The sequence below is a fragment of the Schistocerca nitens genome, chromosome 1 (assembly GCF_023898315.1).
Source record: "Schistocerca nitens isolate TAMUIC-IGC-003100 chromosome 1, iqSchNite1.1, whole genome shotgun sequence".
Classification (NCBI taxonomy): Eukaryota; Metazoa; Arthropoda; class Insecta; order Orthoptera; family Acrididae; genus Schistocerca; species Schistocerca nitens.
This window is the reverse complement of record NC_064614.1, coordinates 339,979,133-339,998,210: the sequence shown is the minus strand read 5'-3', so window position 1 is coordinate 339,998,210 and position 19,078 is coordinate 339,979,133. Positions and strand designations below refer to the sequence as shown.

The 19,078-nt window shown below is 36.8% G+C and overlaps 1 protein-coding gene across 2 annotated transcripts in view; it reads left to right on the top strand.

The window, feature by feature from the left end:
- Positions 1-19,078, top strand: part of LOC126248618 (polycystic kidney disease protein 1-like 3) — a 179,420-nt gene that overhangs the window by 43,936 nt on the left and 116,406 nt on the right. For both annotated transcript variants that reach the window (XR_007545516.1, XM_049949784.1), the window contains exon 2: positions 6,259-6,398. Coding sequence is in view for 1 of the 2 variants with exons in the window: in XM_049949784.1 (XP_049805741.1) it covers positions 6,259-6,398 (140 nt within the window). In the remaining variant the exon portion in view is untranslated. The remainder of the gene's footprint in view (positions 1-6,258; positions 6,399-19,078) is intronic.

The following is a 19,078-nucleotide window of genomic DNA, read 5'->3' as shown; positions in this document are numbered from 1 at the left end:
TTTGCTTGTTATGAGGATACTGGTATCATCTGCGAAGAGTGTACTGGTGCTGGCATTGATGTTTGACGGTAGGTCGTTTAAGTACACAAGGAAGAGCACTGGTCCAAGTATTGAGCCTTGGGGCACACCTTGTGTAATATTGCAATAGTCAGTGTAGTATGTTTCGATATTTCCTTGGATTTTATGTTTTATTGACACTTTTTGTTTCCTATTTGTCAGGTATGAGCTGAACTAGTTTAGTGTGGTGCCTCTTATGCCATATGACTCCAGTTTGTTGAGAAGAATTTTGTGGTCTATGACATCAAATGCCTTGGACAAATCTAGGAAGATCCCAACTGCTTTTTGTTTTTTGTCTAGAGCATCTAGGGTGGAGTTTAAAAACTCATATATGGCTGTTGTCGTGGATTTGTTTTTTCTGAAACCGTGCTGGGCATCAGGTAGTATCTGGTTCTTATCAAGAAAATTTATTAGTCTTCGGTGAACTAACATCTCCAAACGTTTACCAAACATGTAACAGAGATATGGGTCTGTAATTTTCTGCATTGAGATTTTCACTTTCTTAAAGATTGGGGTGACTTTAGCCACTTTCATGCATTTTGTAAATGTACCTGCTATACCTGCCATCAACGATGAGTTGTACATATTTGAGAGTGAGAGAGCTATTTTGTTTATGCACTTTTTGATGATAAAATCTGGGATGTTATCGATTCCAGATGAGAATTTATTCTTGAGGTACTTTGCACTTAGTACAATTTCTTCAGGAGTAGTTTCCCAGAAGAATATAGATTCTACAGGAGTTGTTATTTTGTTTTGTCTGTTGGGTGTGGGTTTGTTGATGCTTTGTAACAGATTTTTAAGATTATTTTCACGGTAAATGTTGAAAATATTAGCAATTTCTTGTGGATTAGTAAATCTGATGTTGTTGTGGATCAGGATAGTGTGTCATGTTTACATGGCTGTTGATTCTTTTCGTTCCTTATGATGTTCCTCACTGCCTTGGTTTTGTTTGAGGATGTTGCCACCTAGTTGTCATTTTCTATTTGTTTGCTTGTGCTATGACTTTTTTTTAAGGATTTTGACATATTTCTTGATATATCTTTCTTGAGATGGGGAGGCGATGGTGGTGTTATTTTTTAGATACTTCAACAGATCTCTCTTCCTTCTGCAGGAAATCTTTATACCAGTTGTTATCCATGGCTTCTTATTGGGTTCTTTTGATGTGGTGCATTTGAGTTTAAGAGGAAAGGCAATATTGAAGTGATATAGAAATGAGTTTAGAAATGATTCCATTTTGTTGTCTGTATCGTCTGCTTCATATACTTTGTTCCTTCTTCCTGCAGCTAAGGAATCATTGAAGATTTTCATGTTTTCATTGCTGTAGTTTCTTACCTTAGTTGTGTATTTGTTGTTTCAGTCTAAAGGGAGAACATTTGTAAGGTATAGGACTTGGCCACAGTGATCACTATAGCCTGTGTCCAGAGGTTTGACACTGTGGTAGGGACAGTTTACAAGTACCTGGTCAAATGTGGTTTTGGAGTTGTTTTTGCACCTTGTGGGGAATGTTACTGTGGTATTCAGACTGAATGAGTTAGTGAGATTCAGTAGGGATCCTTTTACATGACCTATAGACTGGAAATCAACATTGAAATCACCACATAAAATTAGTACCTTTTTGTTTTGGTGAAGTTTGTTTAGGAGTATTTCAAGGTTTTTTAGGAAGACACATACATTGCCTGTGGGAGAACGATAGATACATGTTATGATTATATTTGCTTCTACAATTTCGATTACAGCTGCCTCAAAATCGTTTTCTTTATTTAAGTGGCCAAACTGGTCAAAACTTCTGTAGTTTATGGAATTTTTTATACATATGGCAGCACCTCCACTTTTCTGGCTTTTCCTGCAATAGTGGGAAGCTAATGTGTAACCAGGCATTCTAGCTGAACTAATTTGGTCTGGGTTCAGCCAATGTTCTGTAATGCAAATGACATTTACATATTGTAGGTCTGTTGTGAATAGGAGTTCGATTTCTGGAAGCTTGTTTGTTATTGACTGCACATTTTGGTGGTATATGGAGAAGTTGTATGTATGTGGACACCGACAGCTCTTTTTTATCACCTCTGCAGAGGTAGGGGGCTTGGCCATAAAAAATTTCTAGATTTAACATCCTACCATTGTTGGCGTAACCTGTATGGTTTACACTGGTTTTGTCTTTGGGTGCAAGATTTTTTACAGTTATGTTTTGTTCCTTAAATCTAACAGGTATTATAGGATCGCTTTGTCCTTTCTTTTTCTCTACAGATTGTGGTATGTGATTTGCAATTTCTCTTCTGCCAAGGTTGTTCAAGTGGAATCCATGTCATGTATAGTGCTCTCTGCAAGTTTGCTAGCTTCAGTTACAGTGACATTTGCGAATTTTGAACAGATTTCATAGATTTGTGGGTTTGTGTGGGGATGGGTCTGAAACAACACTTGGTCAGATATTTACCAACAAACAAAGCTGTGAGTACAGTGTTGAAGTAACAGATACAGGCTTTTTTGACCATATGGCTTTAAAAAGGATGATAAGGAATGGGAACAATAAGAAATACACAGGCACTGAAAAATATGTACAAAGAAGACTTATTAATGCAAACAACATAAGGGTATTTAATAGTATGCTAAAAAGGGTGCAGTGGGGCACAGAACAAACCGATGATGCAGACAAAAAGTATGACAGTTTTCTCACTGATTATAAATATTGCTATCATGTAGCATTCCCATAAAAAGGAATTAAAGTCAGTGAGAAGACAAACACAAGGGTAATACAAGGGACTAAAAACTCAATAGCCACCCTTAGAAACCTAAGCAAACATGCTAAAATAAATACAGCAATAAAACCACACTTTAGGAAATATAGAAGGGTCTATAGGAATGTTTTACAGGCAGCAAAAAGGCTAAGCAATGATTCATACATTTATAATGGAAGCAATAAATCAAAATTGATTTGGAAGATTATAAACAATAGCATAGGAAATTATAAAACTAAGATCCATAATTTCAAAATTAAAAATGAGGGTAAAATGATAGAAGATGCTCAACAGGTAGCCAATATATTCAATGAACATTATGTGAACATAGCACCGAACCTAATTAAAAGTCTGTGCAATTCAAACAACAAAAACATAAAAGCACCAACTTGTGAAAAGACAATGTTTCTGTACCCAGTAACAGAATGTGAAGTTACAAATACTATTAATAAACCAAAAAATTAAATGTCTTGTGGTATTGACAGAATTCCAGACAAGGCAATCAAACATAGTTCTCCCAGTATAGATACTCACCTAACTGACATTATTAATACTTCTTTCAGGACAGGGGTGTTACCATCAAACCTAAAACTCTCCATAATAAAGCCACTTCACAAAAAGGATAGTACAGCTGACATAAATAATTATAGGCCTGTGTCATTATTGTCAGGTTTCTCTAAAGTAATCGAAAGAGCTGGCTGGCTGGCTGACTTCCTGAATATAAATAAAATACTGACTAATGGTCAGAATGGGTTTAGAAAGAACAGATCCATAGAAACGGCAGTCTTCCAATTCATGAAAAGAGTTCTAAATGCCTTGGACAAGAAAGAATTAAGCTGTGGAATATTCTTAGATTTATCTAAAGCATTTGATTTAATCAGCCATGACTTATTGCTTATGAAACTAGAATGTTATGGGGTCCGGGGACTTGCCTTCAATTGGTTCAAGTCTTATCACTCTGATAGACAACAGAAAGTACAAATATGTCATGAAGGCAAAGAGTATCTTTCAGATTCTTTTTTTTAAAAAAAAAACTAGTTATGGAGTGCCCAAGGATGCCTTGTTAGGCCCTCTGTTGTTCTTGGTGTACATAAACGATTTGACAAACCATCTGACAGTTGCAGAAATGGTGATGTTCACTGATGACACTAGCATTTTTATAAAAGGATACACTGAGGATAATGTATAGCAGAGTGTCTCTAGGACAATAAATGAGACAGGAAAATGGTTTAGTGCTAATGCTTTGATCATAAATATGGATAATATGGTATTGTTGAATTTCAGTAATATTAAAAGTAAAGCTAGAAGAAAAGTAAAAGCTGAATTAAGGAACTATGTTATTACACAAGCTCCACACACAAAATTCCTCGGTATATGGGTGGATGAGCACTTGAGTTGGGAAAAGCATCTAGAAATTTTGAATAAAAAATTAAGTAAATGCTGCGATGTGCTAAGAGTGCTTCGGGAATGCTGCAACACTGAATCATTGCTGTGTGCCTATTATGCTTATATGAACAGTTTGCTTAGATATGGTGTTATCTTCTGGGGAAATACAGGTAAGGCAAAACAAGCTTTCAAACTTCAAAAAAGGACTATTAGAATAATGGAAGGCATTCCCTGCAAAGTGTCATGCAAGGAAATATTTAAAGAATTTAAAATATTGACTCTCCCTAGCTTATACATCTATGAATGCATCCAAAAACCCACCAGGAATTTTCAACATTAAATGATCAGGTTCATAACTATGAAACAAGGAGGAGGGATGATTTTCACAGAGACACCCACAAAGGAGCACTCTACCAAAAAAGGGTAAACTACCAGCCCAAAATACTTTTTAGTGCATTGCCTTCTACAATGAAGAAAATTAAAGAATTTCATAAATTCAAGGTAGATCTTGAACAGTTTTTACTAACACATAGTTTTTATAGCAGTGACGAATATCTGAATATGGAAAAGTAATATTATTTATATATACTGATAAAAAATATTTGTATTTATTATCCAAGATTTTGAAACAAATTAAAGATAAGAAACTGTATCATAATTGACTACATCCATACAATTTATATTGTTAATGGATGAATAAAAAGATTGACTGATTGAATGATCGAAAACCAACTGTAATTGGCATGAAGTTTTGTTGTGCCTTTCTGCATCTCAGCATCTCAACTATATGGTGAGTAGCAACTATCCATTTCATTATACTGTTACATTTCATCCTGGATTTTTCCATTGTTTGGTGTAAAAAAACGTTATGTTTTGAGCATTTTCTACAAATTATCATTACTGTAATGGTTTTGCATTGTAACAATGAGTTACTTATTATTTTCAAGTAACAAAATGCACATATGTGTAATAGGAAACTAGAAACATAAAAAGCAATGCATGTAAAATGTAAAACAACAATTTGAAATGTAAAATAAATATAAGTAAAATTAATAATTAGAGTAATAATGAACCCTTAGCTATTTTAATAGGTGTGTTAAAAATACTGTGACAGCATAGTGTGTCGATATTTCAGAAACCAGCTTTATTACACATGACTGTATGTGACTTGAAGGCTTCTTTAGTTTATGTTGTAATAAAAATTTTCATGTGTCAAAATTAATTAATGACAGCATTTTTTCCAATATTTCAAATAATTGCAAAAGTTGATCATACAGTTTTCAAGAATGTTAGTTACATTTCAGCTCTCATATGAAAAGCATTTTTATGTATCATCATCTCAAAGATATTCAATCTAAATTTAATGTGCCAAATTACCTTTCAGGTTATGTTTATCCCTTAAAAGTGAAATAGATCACTAACAAAAAGTACCATTTGCATTATGTTTCCCTCTCTATCCTCCAAGTTTCATCAAGATAATTTTTTTATACTTGGGAATATTGCCTTGATAGGAAGATTCTAGGGCCTACTTTAAGTAATGGATCTAGAAATATATCACAAGCCCTTATGTATTGCTCACATTGAGATCCTTAAGACAAGATTCGACTAATTAAAGCCCACACAGAGACATTAAAGTGATAATCTGTCCCATCCTCAATATGTGAAAGGATCAGGAAAAAACCTAATAACTGGTACTGTGAGATATATTCTCCATTCTGCCCTTTGTAGTGATTTGTGGGGTATGAATGTATATGTAGATGTAGGCCAAGTCCTGGTTTAAGTTTTGCTCTAAAACCCATTTCTCATTTATTAGCAGGTTTTGGTAAAACAAATACAAGAAATATTTCCCACACATGCAGTGAATATGTTTAGAGCATCAAAACATTTTGACTATAAAGTTGCAGTTGAAGGCAATGGCAATGGTTCATTTCCCAAATTAAAATTTGTTGAATGGAAAAAACAGCCTGTGTGATAAGTTTGTTTCAAATTATTTTGTTATACATTTATCATGAAGCCTGTTGCATGTTAACTTCATATATTATGATGTTTTATAAATTATTTTCCGTATTTTTCTTTTTTACAGCCCCGCATTTTGAGAAGTATAAAGAGAAAACTATTTAATAGAAATTCAGATGACTGGTTTATACTGTCTACAAACAAATGTCTTGGATCTGTACATCTTATTCAGCTGTGGCATGATAACACAGGAGATACACCATCATGGTAAACTGTCATAATAATTATGGTACCAGATGTTTTTATTAAATATTTAATATCTTAAGTTTCCATTATCTGATGTTATAGGTTCAGAAACATTCACTTAACCACTTATTTATTCATTCACTCACCTAGGGATCGTCTCACAATGACATAGGATTTGTCATCATAATTCAATGAAAGCAAATATGTCTAATATACACTCATGTTCATAAATTAAGGATAATTGCAGAATGTGGTGCCACACAATGTGGCAATACACAAAACTGGCGCTAATAGCATAGGCACATAGGGAACACACATGTCACAGATCTGTAAGTGCACGGTACTGGTAATAAGTTGAGAAAGCCGTCCCGAAACACATGTGCTACAAAACACCACTGTTTCCTGCACATGTACCCCACCATCAGTATGGGATATGATCATCATGCACATGTACACAGGCCGTACACCGGGTTGGCATACTCTGGATCAGGTGGTGAAGCAGCTGCTGGGATATAGCCTCCCTTTCTGGCACCAGTGCCTGTTCGAGCTCCTAAAGTGTCATAGGGGTTTGGAGATGTGCTGTGATACGTCGACCGAGAGCATCCCACACGTGCTGGATGGGGTTAAGGCCTGGCGAACAGGCAGGCCACTCCAATCGCCTGATATCTTCTGTTTCAAAGTACACCTCCACAATGGCAACTCAGTGGCGCTGTGCGTTATCATCCATCAGGAGGAAGGTGGGACCCACTGCACCTCTGAAAAGGCAGACATACTGGTGCAACATGATGTCCCGATACTCCTGGCCTGTTACAGTTCCTTTGTCAAAGACGTGTAGGGGTGTACATGCACCAATCATAATCCTACCCCGCACCATCAAACCATGACCTCCATATAGGTCCCTTTCAAGGACATTAAGGGGTTGGTATCTGGTTCCTGGTTCATGCCAGATGAAAACACAGTGAGAATCACTGTTCAGACTATACCTGGACTCGTCCATGAACATAACCTGGGACCACTGTTCCAATGAACATGTACTGTGTTCTTGACACCAGGCTTTACGGTCTCTCCTGTGACCAGGGTTCAGTGTAATGCAACTTGCAGGTCTCTGGGTGAATAAACCATATCTGTTCAGTCAGCTGTAGACTGTGTGTCTGAATACAAATGTTCCAGTGGCTGTGGTAAGGTCCTGAGCAAGGCTACCTGTAGTACTCCGTGGCTGTCTGTGGGCACTGATGGTGAGATATTGGTCTTCTTTTGGTGTTGTACACTGTGGACATCCCATACTGTAGCGCCTGGGCACATTTCGTGTCTGCTGGAATCTTTGCCATAATCTTGGGATCACACTTTGTGGCACATGGAGGGCCTATGCTACGACCTACTGTGTTTGACCAGCCTCCAGTCACCCTAGTGTTCTACCCTTCATAACAACAACAATATGTGTTCTTTGAGCCATTTTGAACTCACAGTGAACCATTAGCACATCTGAAAATGTCTGCACACTTCTTCACTGCACCGTACTCTGACATGTACCAACACACTTCTGCATATGAGGATTGCTGCCAGCACCACCGTGTGATGACCGCAGGTCAAATGGACCACATGGCCATACCCAGAGGTGATTTAAACCTGCAAACTGCCCACCAGAGTGTTGTTTCAACATTTATCAGCATTATCCTTAATTTATGAGCATGGTTTAGATTATATTAGATTTACTTTCAATCCAACAGATCCGTAGTGAGGAGGTCCTCCAGGATGTAGAACATGTCAGAAAAATAATGATACATGAAAAATATTTACAACTGAAACAAATAAGCTAATGTACCTTCCACTGGTCCCAAGTGGAATGATTGGCATTTTTTTATGAACACTATATGAAAGAATCGTTTTACAAACACTAATGTACTGAATTTAAAATACAAAGAAGTTTTCTTATTTGTAAGGTAATAAACATGTAATAGAACTAATATAATACTTACTTACAATGAACACATTACTGCACTGAAATGGTACAGAAGTTAGATTGTACTTACACACGCATACACACACACACACACACACACACACACACACACACACACACACACACACACACACACTTATTTACAATAAACACATTACTGCACTGAAATTGTGCAGAAGTTATATTGTACACATGCATAAAAATTAGTTGGTTCCACTGAGAAATTCATCACTGGAGTAGAAGGAGTTTGTCACCAATAAATCCTTTAGGCTTCTCTAAAAACTGAATTTCATTGGCTGTTAAGCTTTTTATGGCCGCTGGCAAGATATTGAAAATGTGTGTTCCTGAATAATGCACACCTTTTTGTACAACAGTTAGTGACTTTAAATTCTTGTGAAGATAATTCTTATTTCTCATATTGATTCCATGAATTGAGCTGTTGGTTTGAAAAAGTGATATATTTTTAATGACAAATTTCATGAAGGAATAAATATATGGGGAAGCTCTAGTTAGTATCTCTAGTTCTTTAAACAGGCTTCTGCAGGATGTTCTTGAGTTCACACCGCATTGCAAATAGAGAGTTTTTAAGACACTTCAGCAGTTCTGTGGTGTGCTCCTCCCAGTTGAATTTATTATCAAGCTGTAATCCCAAGAATTTAACTTCTTCTATCTGCTTGTCATCATATGTTAGACATATTCTCATGGGACACCGCTTACATTTTCTGAACTGCATGTAGTGTGTTTTTTCAAAGTTTAGTGACATTGAATTGGTTAGGAACCAGTGATTAATGTCCACAAATATTTTATTAGCCTATCTCTCTAAGACTACACTTGTTTTGCTATTTATTGCACTGTTTGTATCATTGGCAAACAAAACGAACTTGGCATTGGGTAATTTTACTGATGATAGGTCGTTGATATACACAAGAAAAAGTAAGGGCCCTAAAATGGAACCTTGTGGGACCCCACATGTAAGTAGTTTGCATTTGGATGATGCTTGATAGCTTAAAGCATGTCTCTTTCCTAATAACACCCTTTGTTTCCTGCCAGAGATATAAGATTTGAAACATTCTGCAGCATTTGAAATTACAGCACCAAATATTAACCAAAAGATTAAACTAAGATCAGATCCAAAGGAGGTCACTGTAGGAGTACCACAAGGAAGTGTATTAGGCTCCTTGCTGTGCCTCATTCACATTAATGATATTCAAGTGTCAGAGAGAAAAGCTAAAATCATTTTATTGGCTTATGATACTAGTTTAATAGTTAATATAATAGAGGGAAACATTCCACGTGGGAAAAATATATCTAAAAACAAAGATGAAGTGACTTACCGAACGAAAGCGCTGGCAGGTCGATAGACACACAAACAAACACAAACACACACACAAAATTCAAGCTTTCGCAACAAACTGTTGCCTCATCAGGAAAGAGGGAAGGAGAGGGAAAGACGAAAGGATGTGGGTTTTAAGGGAGAGGGTAAGGAGTCATTCCAATCCCGGGAGCAGAAAGACTTACCTTAGGGGGAAAAAAGGACGGGTATACACTTCCCCTATGGTAAGTCTTACCGCTCCCGGGATTGGAATGACTCCTTACCCTCTCCCTTAAAACCCACATCCTTTCGTCTTTCCCTCTCCTTCCCTCTTTCCCGATGAGGCAACAGTTTGTTGCGAAAGCTTGATTTTTGTGTGTGTGTTTGTGTTTGTTTGTGTGTCTATCGGCCTGCAAGCGTTTTCGTTCGGTAAGTCACATCATCTTTGTTTTTAGATATAGTTTAATAGTTAGTGATACGAAGCAGTCATTGCACAGTACTGTGGACAATGTCCTACAGGATATACAAAAATGGTTTAGTGCAAACAAACTAACACTGAATGAAAAAAAGTAATTATGTGCAATATGGAAAAAAAGTGAACATGATGACCTAAATCCCACCATGGAGGGGAAACAACTTGAGAGAACAGTGTGCAAAATTCCTGGGTATGCACACTGATGAGAAAATAAACTGGAACGACCATGTGGTGAGGTTAGCACTAAAACTAAATTCAGCATGTTTTGTACTTAGAATAATTTCAGGAGCTTGTAGTAATGACTGTACCAGATTAGTATATTTTGGCTATTTTCAGTCCATTGCATCCTATGGGATAGTATTCTGGGGAAAAACAAATTGTTGTCTAAATGAGATTTTCGAATTGCAAAAACGCACTATTCAGATAATAACCTAGAGCCCACCTCAAACACATTGTAGGCCCCTTTTTAAAGCATTGAAAATTTTAAAAATTCCATCATTATACATTCTGAAATGTCTGTTGGTGATCAAAAGAAATCAGGACAAAATGAAATCCAATACAGACTACCATAATTACTATACATGGCAATGTAAAGATCTCCAGTTACAAGCTGTAACAAGGACCCGAAGTCAGAAACATGTATGTAATCAAGGCATTAAACTTTTTAATGCTCTACCAAAACATATCAAAGAGCTGGAAAATGAGGATAAATTTAAAACTGTTATAAAGAATCACATGCATCACAAATGTTATTACAGTGTAAGTGAATTTCTATGCTCAACTGTATTAGAATATAAAGAACCACATGCTTGACAAATGTTATTACAGCATAAGTGAATATCTCTGCACAACTGTATAAGAATACATGTTTAAGTTAATGTGACAAATGAAATTACATCAGTGAATATGACTGTGAAGCACATAAGAACATTAAGAACCACATGCTTAAGAAATGTGACTACAGTATAAGTAAATAGCTCTGCTCAACTGCATAAGAATATATATCATAAATGTGACAAAACAAATCACAACATCAAGGAAAATGTCTGTCAAGCACATAAGCAGTTATGTTATAAAGATACAATAGTAGCTGCTTCAGTCAAAAATACCCTCGTAACGACTGGGAGAGTACTGTGTTGAACCCATGCCCATCCTATCCGCATCCTCCACTAAGGATGACACGGCGGTTGGATGGTCCCAATAGGCCACTCAAAGGGAGTGGTTTTTTTTTTTTTTATTAGTTGTATATTGTATTAAACATAAGATAGATTCATATGAATTCAGCATAGAAAAAATATTTATAAGGTATTATATAGTTGTTAAAATGTATCCTGACAAATCCTGTATCACAAATGAGGTCATTGGGATGATAATAAATAAATAAATTAATTAATTTCCTGTTACACAATAATATTCTAACTTACTTAAAAGGATATTGCGATTTACGCAGTCACATGCCTTTGACAGATCACAAAATATACAAGTTTCCTGCAATTTTTTGTCTAATGAATTAAGCACATTTTCACTGTGAATGTAGATAGTCTTATCAATATCAGAACCCTTTAGAAATCCGAACTGCGACTTTGACAGTATATTATTTGAGATAAGATGGTTATCAAGCTGATTGTACATTACTTTTTCTAAAATTTTTGAGAATGCTGGCAAAAGTGAAATTGGATGGTAATTTGATGCTATTTCTTTATCTCCCTTCTTAAACAGAGGCTTAACTCCAGCATATTTAGACCATTCAGGAAATATTCCACTGATAAATGCTTAATATGTTACTTAACTCAGAATCACATCTTTAATTAACTTTGTTGATATTTCGTCATACCCAGTAGATGTTTTTGATTTTAAAGATTTTATGATGGACATTATTTATGCTGGGGTAGTGAGGCTCAAATTCATATTATGGAAGTTACTTGAAATGTCTGGCCTAAGGTATTCCATACCTGACAACTCCATCTTTCCAGTAACAGTTATAATATGTTTGTTAAAAAGTTCTGCAACACTATACACATCCACCACCAATGTATCTATTTATTTATTTTATTTTTTTATTTTATGTTCCATAGATCTCGTATTGTGAGCACGTCGCATGAGATGTGGAACGAGTCAAACATACAAAACAACAAATATATAAAAAGATACAAAACAGTCTTCATTAAATATATAAAAAATGTTCTCCATAACTGCATATAGTTAATACAAAGTATGTACAGATATTGTACATATAACAGCAGATTTCTTTGACTGTTGATACAAAATTTCATGTTTTAATTTGGAGAAAAATTGCAAGCACATTTCTTTGTTAACAAGATGGATAATTCTATCTAAATGCTATTTCCCTTTTTGCATCATAAAACTCTTCTAATGTATAAACAGAAATATTTAACAAATATTCCTTTAGTTTTGCTTCAAAAAGAGATTCATTTTCTCTTAAGCATTTTATCTGGTCAGGGAAATGGTTAAAAATTTTTGTTTCTGACCATTTGGCACCTCTCTGAACAACTGTCAGGTTCTTAAGTTCACAATGAGGATTTTCTTTCCCTCTTGTATTATATTTGTGATAGTTCTTATTTGATGGAAATTGTGCAGGGTTCTTAATTACAAAAACACATCAGCGAATATATGTACTGGGATACAGTGGTCATTGTTTGCAGCTTTTTGAATTGGTTATGGCATGATGTCCTAGGGGGCACTCTGCACATAATTCTAATAGCCCATTTCTGGGCCACAAAAATTTTCTTTGCCAAAGCTAAATTTCCCCAGAAGATAATTCTGTAACACATAATGGAGTGAAAATACCCATAGTATGCGGACTTCATAGTGGTTACATCTCCAATGGAAGACATCATTCTGATAGCATACATAGCCCAGCTCAATTTTATTAGGGTCTGTTGTATATGGAAGGACCAGTTCATTTTGCTATCAATATGTACTCCAAGAAATTTAGACACATCCATTCTTTCTATTGGTTGATTTCCACATGTTACATTTATTTCTCTTACTTTTTTTATTTTTGTATGGAACTGGATAAAATTTGCCTTACTTGAGTTTAGAGACAGACCATTAACACTCAACCAGTTAATCACTGCAGAGAGTACGTTGTTAACTGACTCCTCGAAATTAACATCTGATTTCCCACTCATGTGGATGGTGGTATCGTCAGCAAAAGGAGTAAACTTGCAAGGCAGGCTTGCACACAATGGTAAATCATTTATAAACATAAAAAACAACAGTGGCCCCAGAATTGAGCCTTGAGGCACACCACAACTAACAGAAGTCCATTCAGACTGAGCGGAGGTATCCCTTGACTCATCTGAGCTGTTTAAAATTACTTTCTGTTTTCTTCCCTGAAGATAAGATTGCAGCCAGTTACCTGTGACACCCCTTATTCCAAGTAGTTTGGCTTTCTGTATGAGAATGTGGCGATCTACACAATCAAATGCTTTTGGTAAGTCACAGAAAACACCCATTCCTTCATTTGTAAGTGCATACACTGCATCCTCAGTTGAACAGCCCCTTTGAAAGCCAAACTACCTATTGTTGATAAGTCTGTTCATTATGAGATGTTCAGTAATTTTATTGTGCATTACTTTTTCTAGAATTTTAGAGAAGGCTGTTAACAGTGAAATAGGGTGGCAGTTAGTGAGCTCTGCTCTATCACCCTTCTTGTGTAGGGGCTTCACAATGGCATACTTAAGTCTTTCAGGAAAAATGCCTCGTTGAAATGAAGCATAAAAAATAGGGCAAAGAATATCACTAATCCATATACATGAAAATTTCAATAAATTATTGGATACATTATCTACTCCTGCAGAGTTCTTACACTTTAAAGACCAGATGACTGTTTGAATTTCCTTTACAGTGATAGGATTAATGTACATTTCCAGTATTATGTTGGAGTATGCATCCTGTCATAAAGTCATAGCTTCGTCAACAGAGGGCCTACAGCCAATTTGTTGGGTTACTGACAGGAAATGTTTGTTAAAAATTTCAGCCACAATTTTTTGATTTTCTGTTAAGTTACCACCATGCCTGATTTTTAGGTCATCTGTGTCGCCTGTTTTTGTCTTTGTCTCACTTTTTATAATGTTCCCGATTGTTTTCATTTTATTATTAGATTTATCTGTTTTCTCCTTATAGAAAAGGGCTTTTGACTTCTGTATTGCTTTCTTTAAAATTTTGCAATACAATCTGTAATGATTCCATTTTTGTGTATCATTAGTTGTTCTGATTTTAGCATAAATTTCTGTCTTAGTTCTTCATGACTGTTTAATACCTTCTGTGATCCAAGGCTTACTTACAGAATTTGGATCAATATTTTTGACCCATTTCTTTGGAAAAGATTCTTCGAAAAGGGCAGAAAAAGCATTTATAAAATAGTTAAATTTGTCATTAGCATTCTCAATGTTGTAAATAAAGGACCAGTCCATTAGCTGCAACTTACAGTTGAAGGATTCTTTTGCCTCTTTGTTCATTATTCTTATACATTTGGGGAGATAGTTTAACAAGAGGGTTAACACTGTAAAGAGTGATTAATTGACCATCATGGTCTGTGAGACCATTTATAACCTGGTTTATATTAATGTTCTGGTATCTACTTACATTTAAAAATACATTTCTATCATAGTTTGGGAATCTGGTGTGATTCTAGTGGGAAAATTGATTACTGAATTCAGATTATAAGTGGACATCACATTCTGGAAGTTACTTCTATTGTTATTATCAGACAGTCTACATTAAAATCACCTAAGGCTACAATATCCTTTGTTTTTCAAAATAAAACTGACAATACCTGGTCCATGAGACTAAAAAACATTTTTGTATTTCCTGATTTTGTAATGTCAATTACTTTGTAATCAAAATTTTCCTTAACATATATTGCCACTCCCCCCATTTCTTTATTTACTCTACAGTATTGGGTTGCTAAGTTGTAACTTGGTAAAAAGGGCATGATGCAGTTGTTAGTAACATGGTGCTCAGTGAAGCACGATATCTGGGCATTATTTATACAGTCTTTCTCTATAATGTTGATAAGCAATTGGTCTACTTTGTTAGGGAGACTTCTCACATTTTGATGAAAAATTGATAACCCTACCTTCTTTATTTTGTCAGTGCTGTTATTTCATGACTGAGATTCCAGAGAAGTCTGCCTAAAGTCATGTGGTAGTAAACATTTGACACTGTTTAGGGTATTGGCTTTTTCTTTTTCAGGCCGACACAGAAAAAATCTTTGAAACGGGAAGGCAGCACGACATTTCTTCCACTAGGCACCATTCTATCTGTTGTAGTTGTCTTATCATTTGTTGCTGCTGGTGATACTTTTGGCTGCCTGGGTGATTCTGTCACCGTTGGGACTGATGCACCTGTTAATGTAGCTTTTGTTGACTTCACCTTTTCAGGTAGACCTACTGCTTCTGTCACTGTTCTCTCTGTTGGCATGTTAGCAGGAGTTGCACTTAAGTAAAATTGCTTTTGAAGTGGTAATCAACTGATACTGATAGCTGCTCAACTGTTTTTGGATACATCATTGGGATGGCTGTATTGTGAAGACTGTTATCTTGCAAACTGAATCTTTCTAGTGTACATACAATTTTTTCACTGAGTAACCTTTTGCCACTTCTGTTCAGATGCATTCCATGTTTTGTGTAGTTGCACCTTTGAAGAAAGTCCACAGTAAGAAAATGTACATTTGGGTACATTTTGCAGATCTTGTGGAACTGCCTGTTTGCCTTTTTAATTTCGAAATTTATGCAGGAAGTAGTCATCAGATCATGTCTGTGAGGTATTCCAGTTACAGTTACGATGCTCTCTCTTGCAGAATGTAAAACTTGCTTCAGGTTACCGATAGCAGATGCTAGTTCATTTCTATAAACATCATTGGCTCCCCCAATCAACACAATACTTCTGTTTTTGTTTTCTAAATATTCCTGGTTGATACCTTTTATAACTTGCTTCATGGGTGCCCCAGGTTTAACAAAGCCACAAGCTTTCACATTGAGTTCATAACGAAATATTTCTGAGAGATTTCGTCCATGACTGTCAGAGTAAATAAGATCATTTACTCTTAAAGCTATTTGTCCATCCTCATGTCTGGTTCTACCAGTGTCCTCCTTTACTAATCCATGGCTTATTTGTGGACTTTGCTCTAACCTTTGTTAGTTTTGGGGGAAAATAGTGTTCAAATAAGGTAAGCACTTTATTAGCAAAAGTGTTATATTTTTCATTCATGCCATGAGCACTGTAAACATCAGTCCAGTGAATGTCTATGAGGAGTGTCCTAAAATAATCAATTTTTGGCTTATTTATTACTCTCTTGAGCTCAGATTTAACAGATTTTATATCCTGTTCAGTATTAACATTTAACAGAAGGAACTTCAAGTCATGGTCTGAGAGGCCATTGACTGTTGGTTTTATAATATAATTTTGTTCATTGGACTTTCCTATAAACATATTATCAATAGTTGTTTGTGAGCAATTGGCTACCATAGTGGTGAACTGTACAGTGGAAATTAAGTTGAATGATAATGTTACTAACTCAAATAAGTTCTTATTGGAAGAGTCTTTAAGGAAAGCTACATTGAAATCACCAGCAACCACTGTTTCTTTGTTTTTGGTTGTTAAATGGTCCAGTACAGCTTCAAGGTGGTTTATGAACAGATTAAACTTACCTGCAGGTGCTTGATATATACTTAATATTATGAAGGATTTTTTGTGAAATTCTACTTCTGTTGCACATGCTTCCATATGCTGTTCTAGGCAAAATTTATGAATGCCTGTGTTCTTAAATTTGTGACAGTTCCTGATGAATGTGGCAACTCCTCCTTTCTCCATTTGTGCTCTACAAAAGTGAGATGCTAACCTAAACCCTGTAACACCTAAAAGTTCTATACCAGTCGTCACATGATGTTCAGAGAGGCAAGTTATGTCGGCTGGGTTTGAGGACTCTAAATCATCTACACAGATAATTGATTAATTAATTTTATTTCTCAGTCCTCGAATATTTTATGCAATAAAGATAGCTGACATTTCACATTGACTGAGTTAAATTTGGGCAGAGTTGAAATATCTGCTAACTGCTGAAAATTCTTAATCAATAGCTGTTTTTGCTGTTATAATAAGCTAGAATTATGTTTTTTGGTTTCTTTCTCAAACAGAAGGTTTGTCTCAGTCTTAACCTCTCTCAAAATTTGGTTTCTTTCTGTTCTCCCTACCCCAAGAAGGGTCTTTTCTTAACCCTATAACCACTGGTATTTTATCACTCATAACAGTGCCTCCCCCCTTTATCTTTCCTGCTATTTTCGCAGCCAGTTTACCCTTCCCTTTCCTGTTGAGGTGAAGGCCATGCTTAGTATTACCCCACCTATTAAGAGAATCAACATGAGCCACACCAATGTGTGACTCTGCACCTGACATAAGCAACCATTCCAACTCCAAATTAACTCTCCTGACACAAGAGTTCAAGTGAGGTCAGTCATGGCACCCAAGAACAGATACAAACTAAACACAAGTATGCTTTGATGCTGATGCAATCTTTGTCAGGTCACACTCTATGCTGTATCCAGGATCTCTGTCAATACTATTACCTGTCCCACCCACTATAACCATGCTGTCTTCCTTAGTGGAATCTTTGCAAAGTGATCCTAAATCCTCTGTCTGCAGCTCCAGACCAGCACTAGGTTTAAAAAAATTGGTGACGTGGTATTCTGATCCTTGTTCATCTTGCAAAAGTTGGCCAACACCTCTTCCACAGGAACTACCTAACAACAACACTTTCTTACTCTTTACTGATTTCCCTACATTCTTACTTTTCAATTTGCTGATGAAAGTGTGTTGTGCCCTGTCTACACAGGTAACTGCTTGAGGCTCACCAGCTTCTAACTGAAGTGACAGGTCAAATCTATTTTCCACATTCACCACGAACATGTCAGACAAAGTTCTAGGCCTGTTACCTGTTGCCACTTCCCACCTCTCTTTACCCTTCTCCCTCATTAACCTGTCAAGATCTCCCCTGACCTTGTCTAACTCAGCCTGAAGGGCGGCAATTTTCCCCTCCTGTTCTAGAATCTTCCTATCTCTACTACATACCCTACAAAACCACTGATGAGTCTCATTTACTTCCCCTATTCCCACGCCACAACAGTGGCCAACATGGAAAAAACTACAGCACCCGTCACACCAAAGCCCCGACCTAACTACACTCCTGGAAATTGAAATAAGAACACCGTGAATTCATTGTCCCAGGAAGGGGAAACTTTATTGACACATTCCTGGGGTCAGATACATCACATGATCACACTGACAGAACCACAGGCACATAGACACAGGCAACAGAGCATGCACAATGTCGGCACTAGTACAGTGTATATCCACCTTTCGCAGCAATGCAGGCTGCTATTCTCCCATGGAGACGATCGTAGAGATGCTGGATGTAGTCCTGTGGAACGGCTTGCCATGCCATTTCCACCTGGCGCCTCAGTTGGACCAGCGTTCGTGCTGGACGTGCAGACCGCGTGAGACGACGCTTCATCCAGTCCCAAACATGCTCAATGGGGGACAGATCCGGAGATCTTGCTGTCCAGGGTAGTTGACTTACACCTTCTAGAGCATGTTGGGTGGCACGGGATACATGCGGACGTGCATTGTCCTGTTGGAACAGCAAGTTCCCTTGCCGGTCTAGGAATGGTAGAACGATGGGTTCGATGACGGTTTGGATGTACTGTGCACTATTCAGTGTCCCCTCGACGATCACCAGTGGTGTACGGCCAGTGTAGGAGATCGCTCCCCACACCATGATGCCGGGTGTTGGCCCTGTGTGCCTCGGTCGTATGCAGTCCTGATTGTGGCGCTCACCTGCACGGCGCCAAACACGCATACGACCATCATTGGCACCAAGGCAGAAGCGACTCTCATCGCTGAAGACGACACGTCTCCATTCGTCCCTCCAT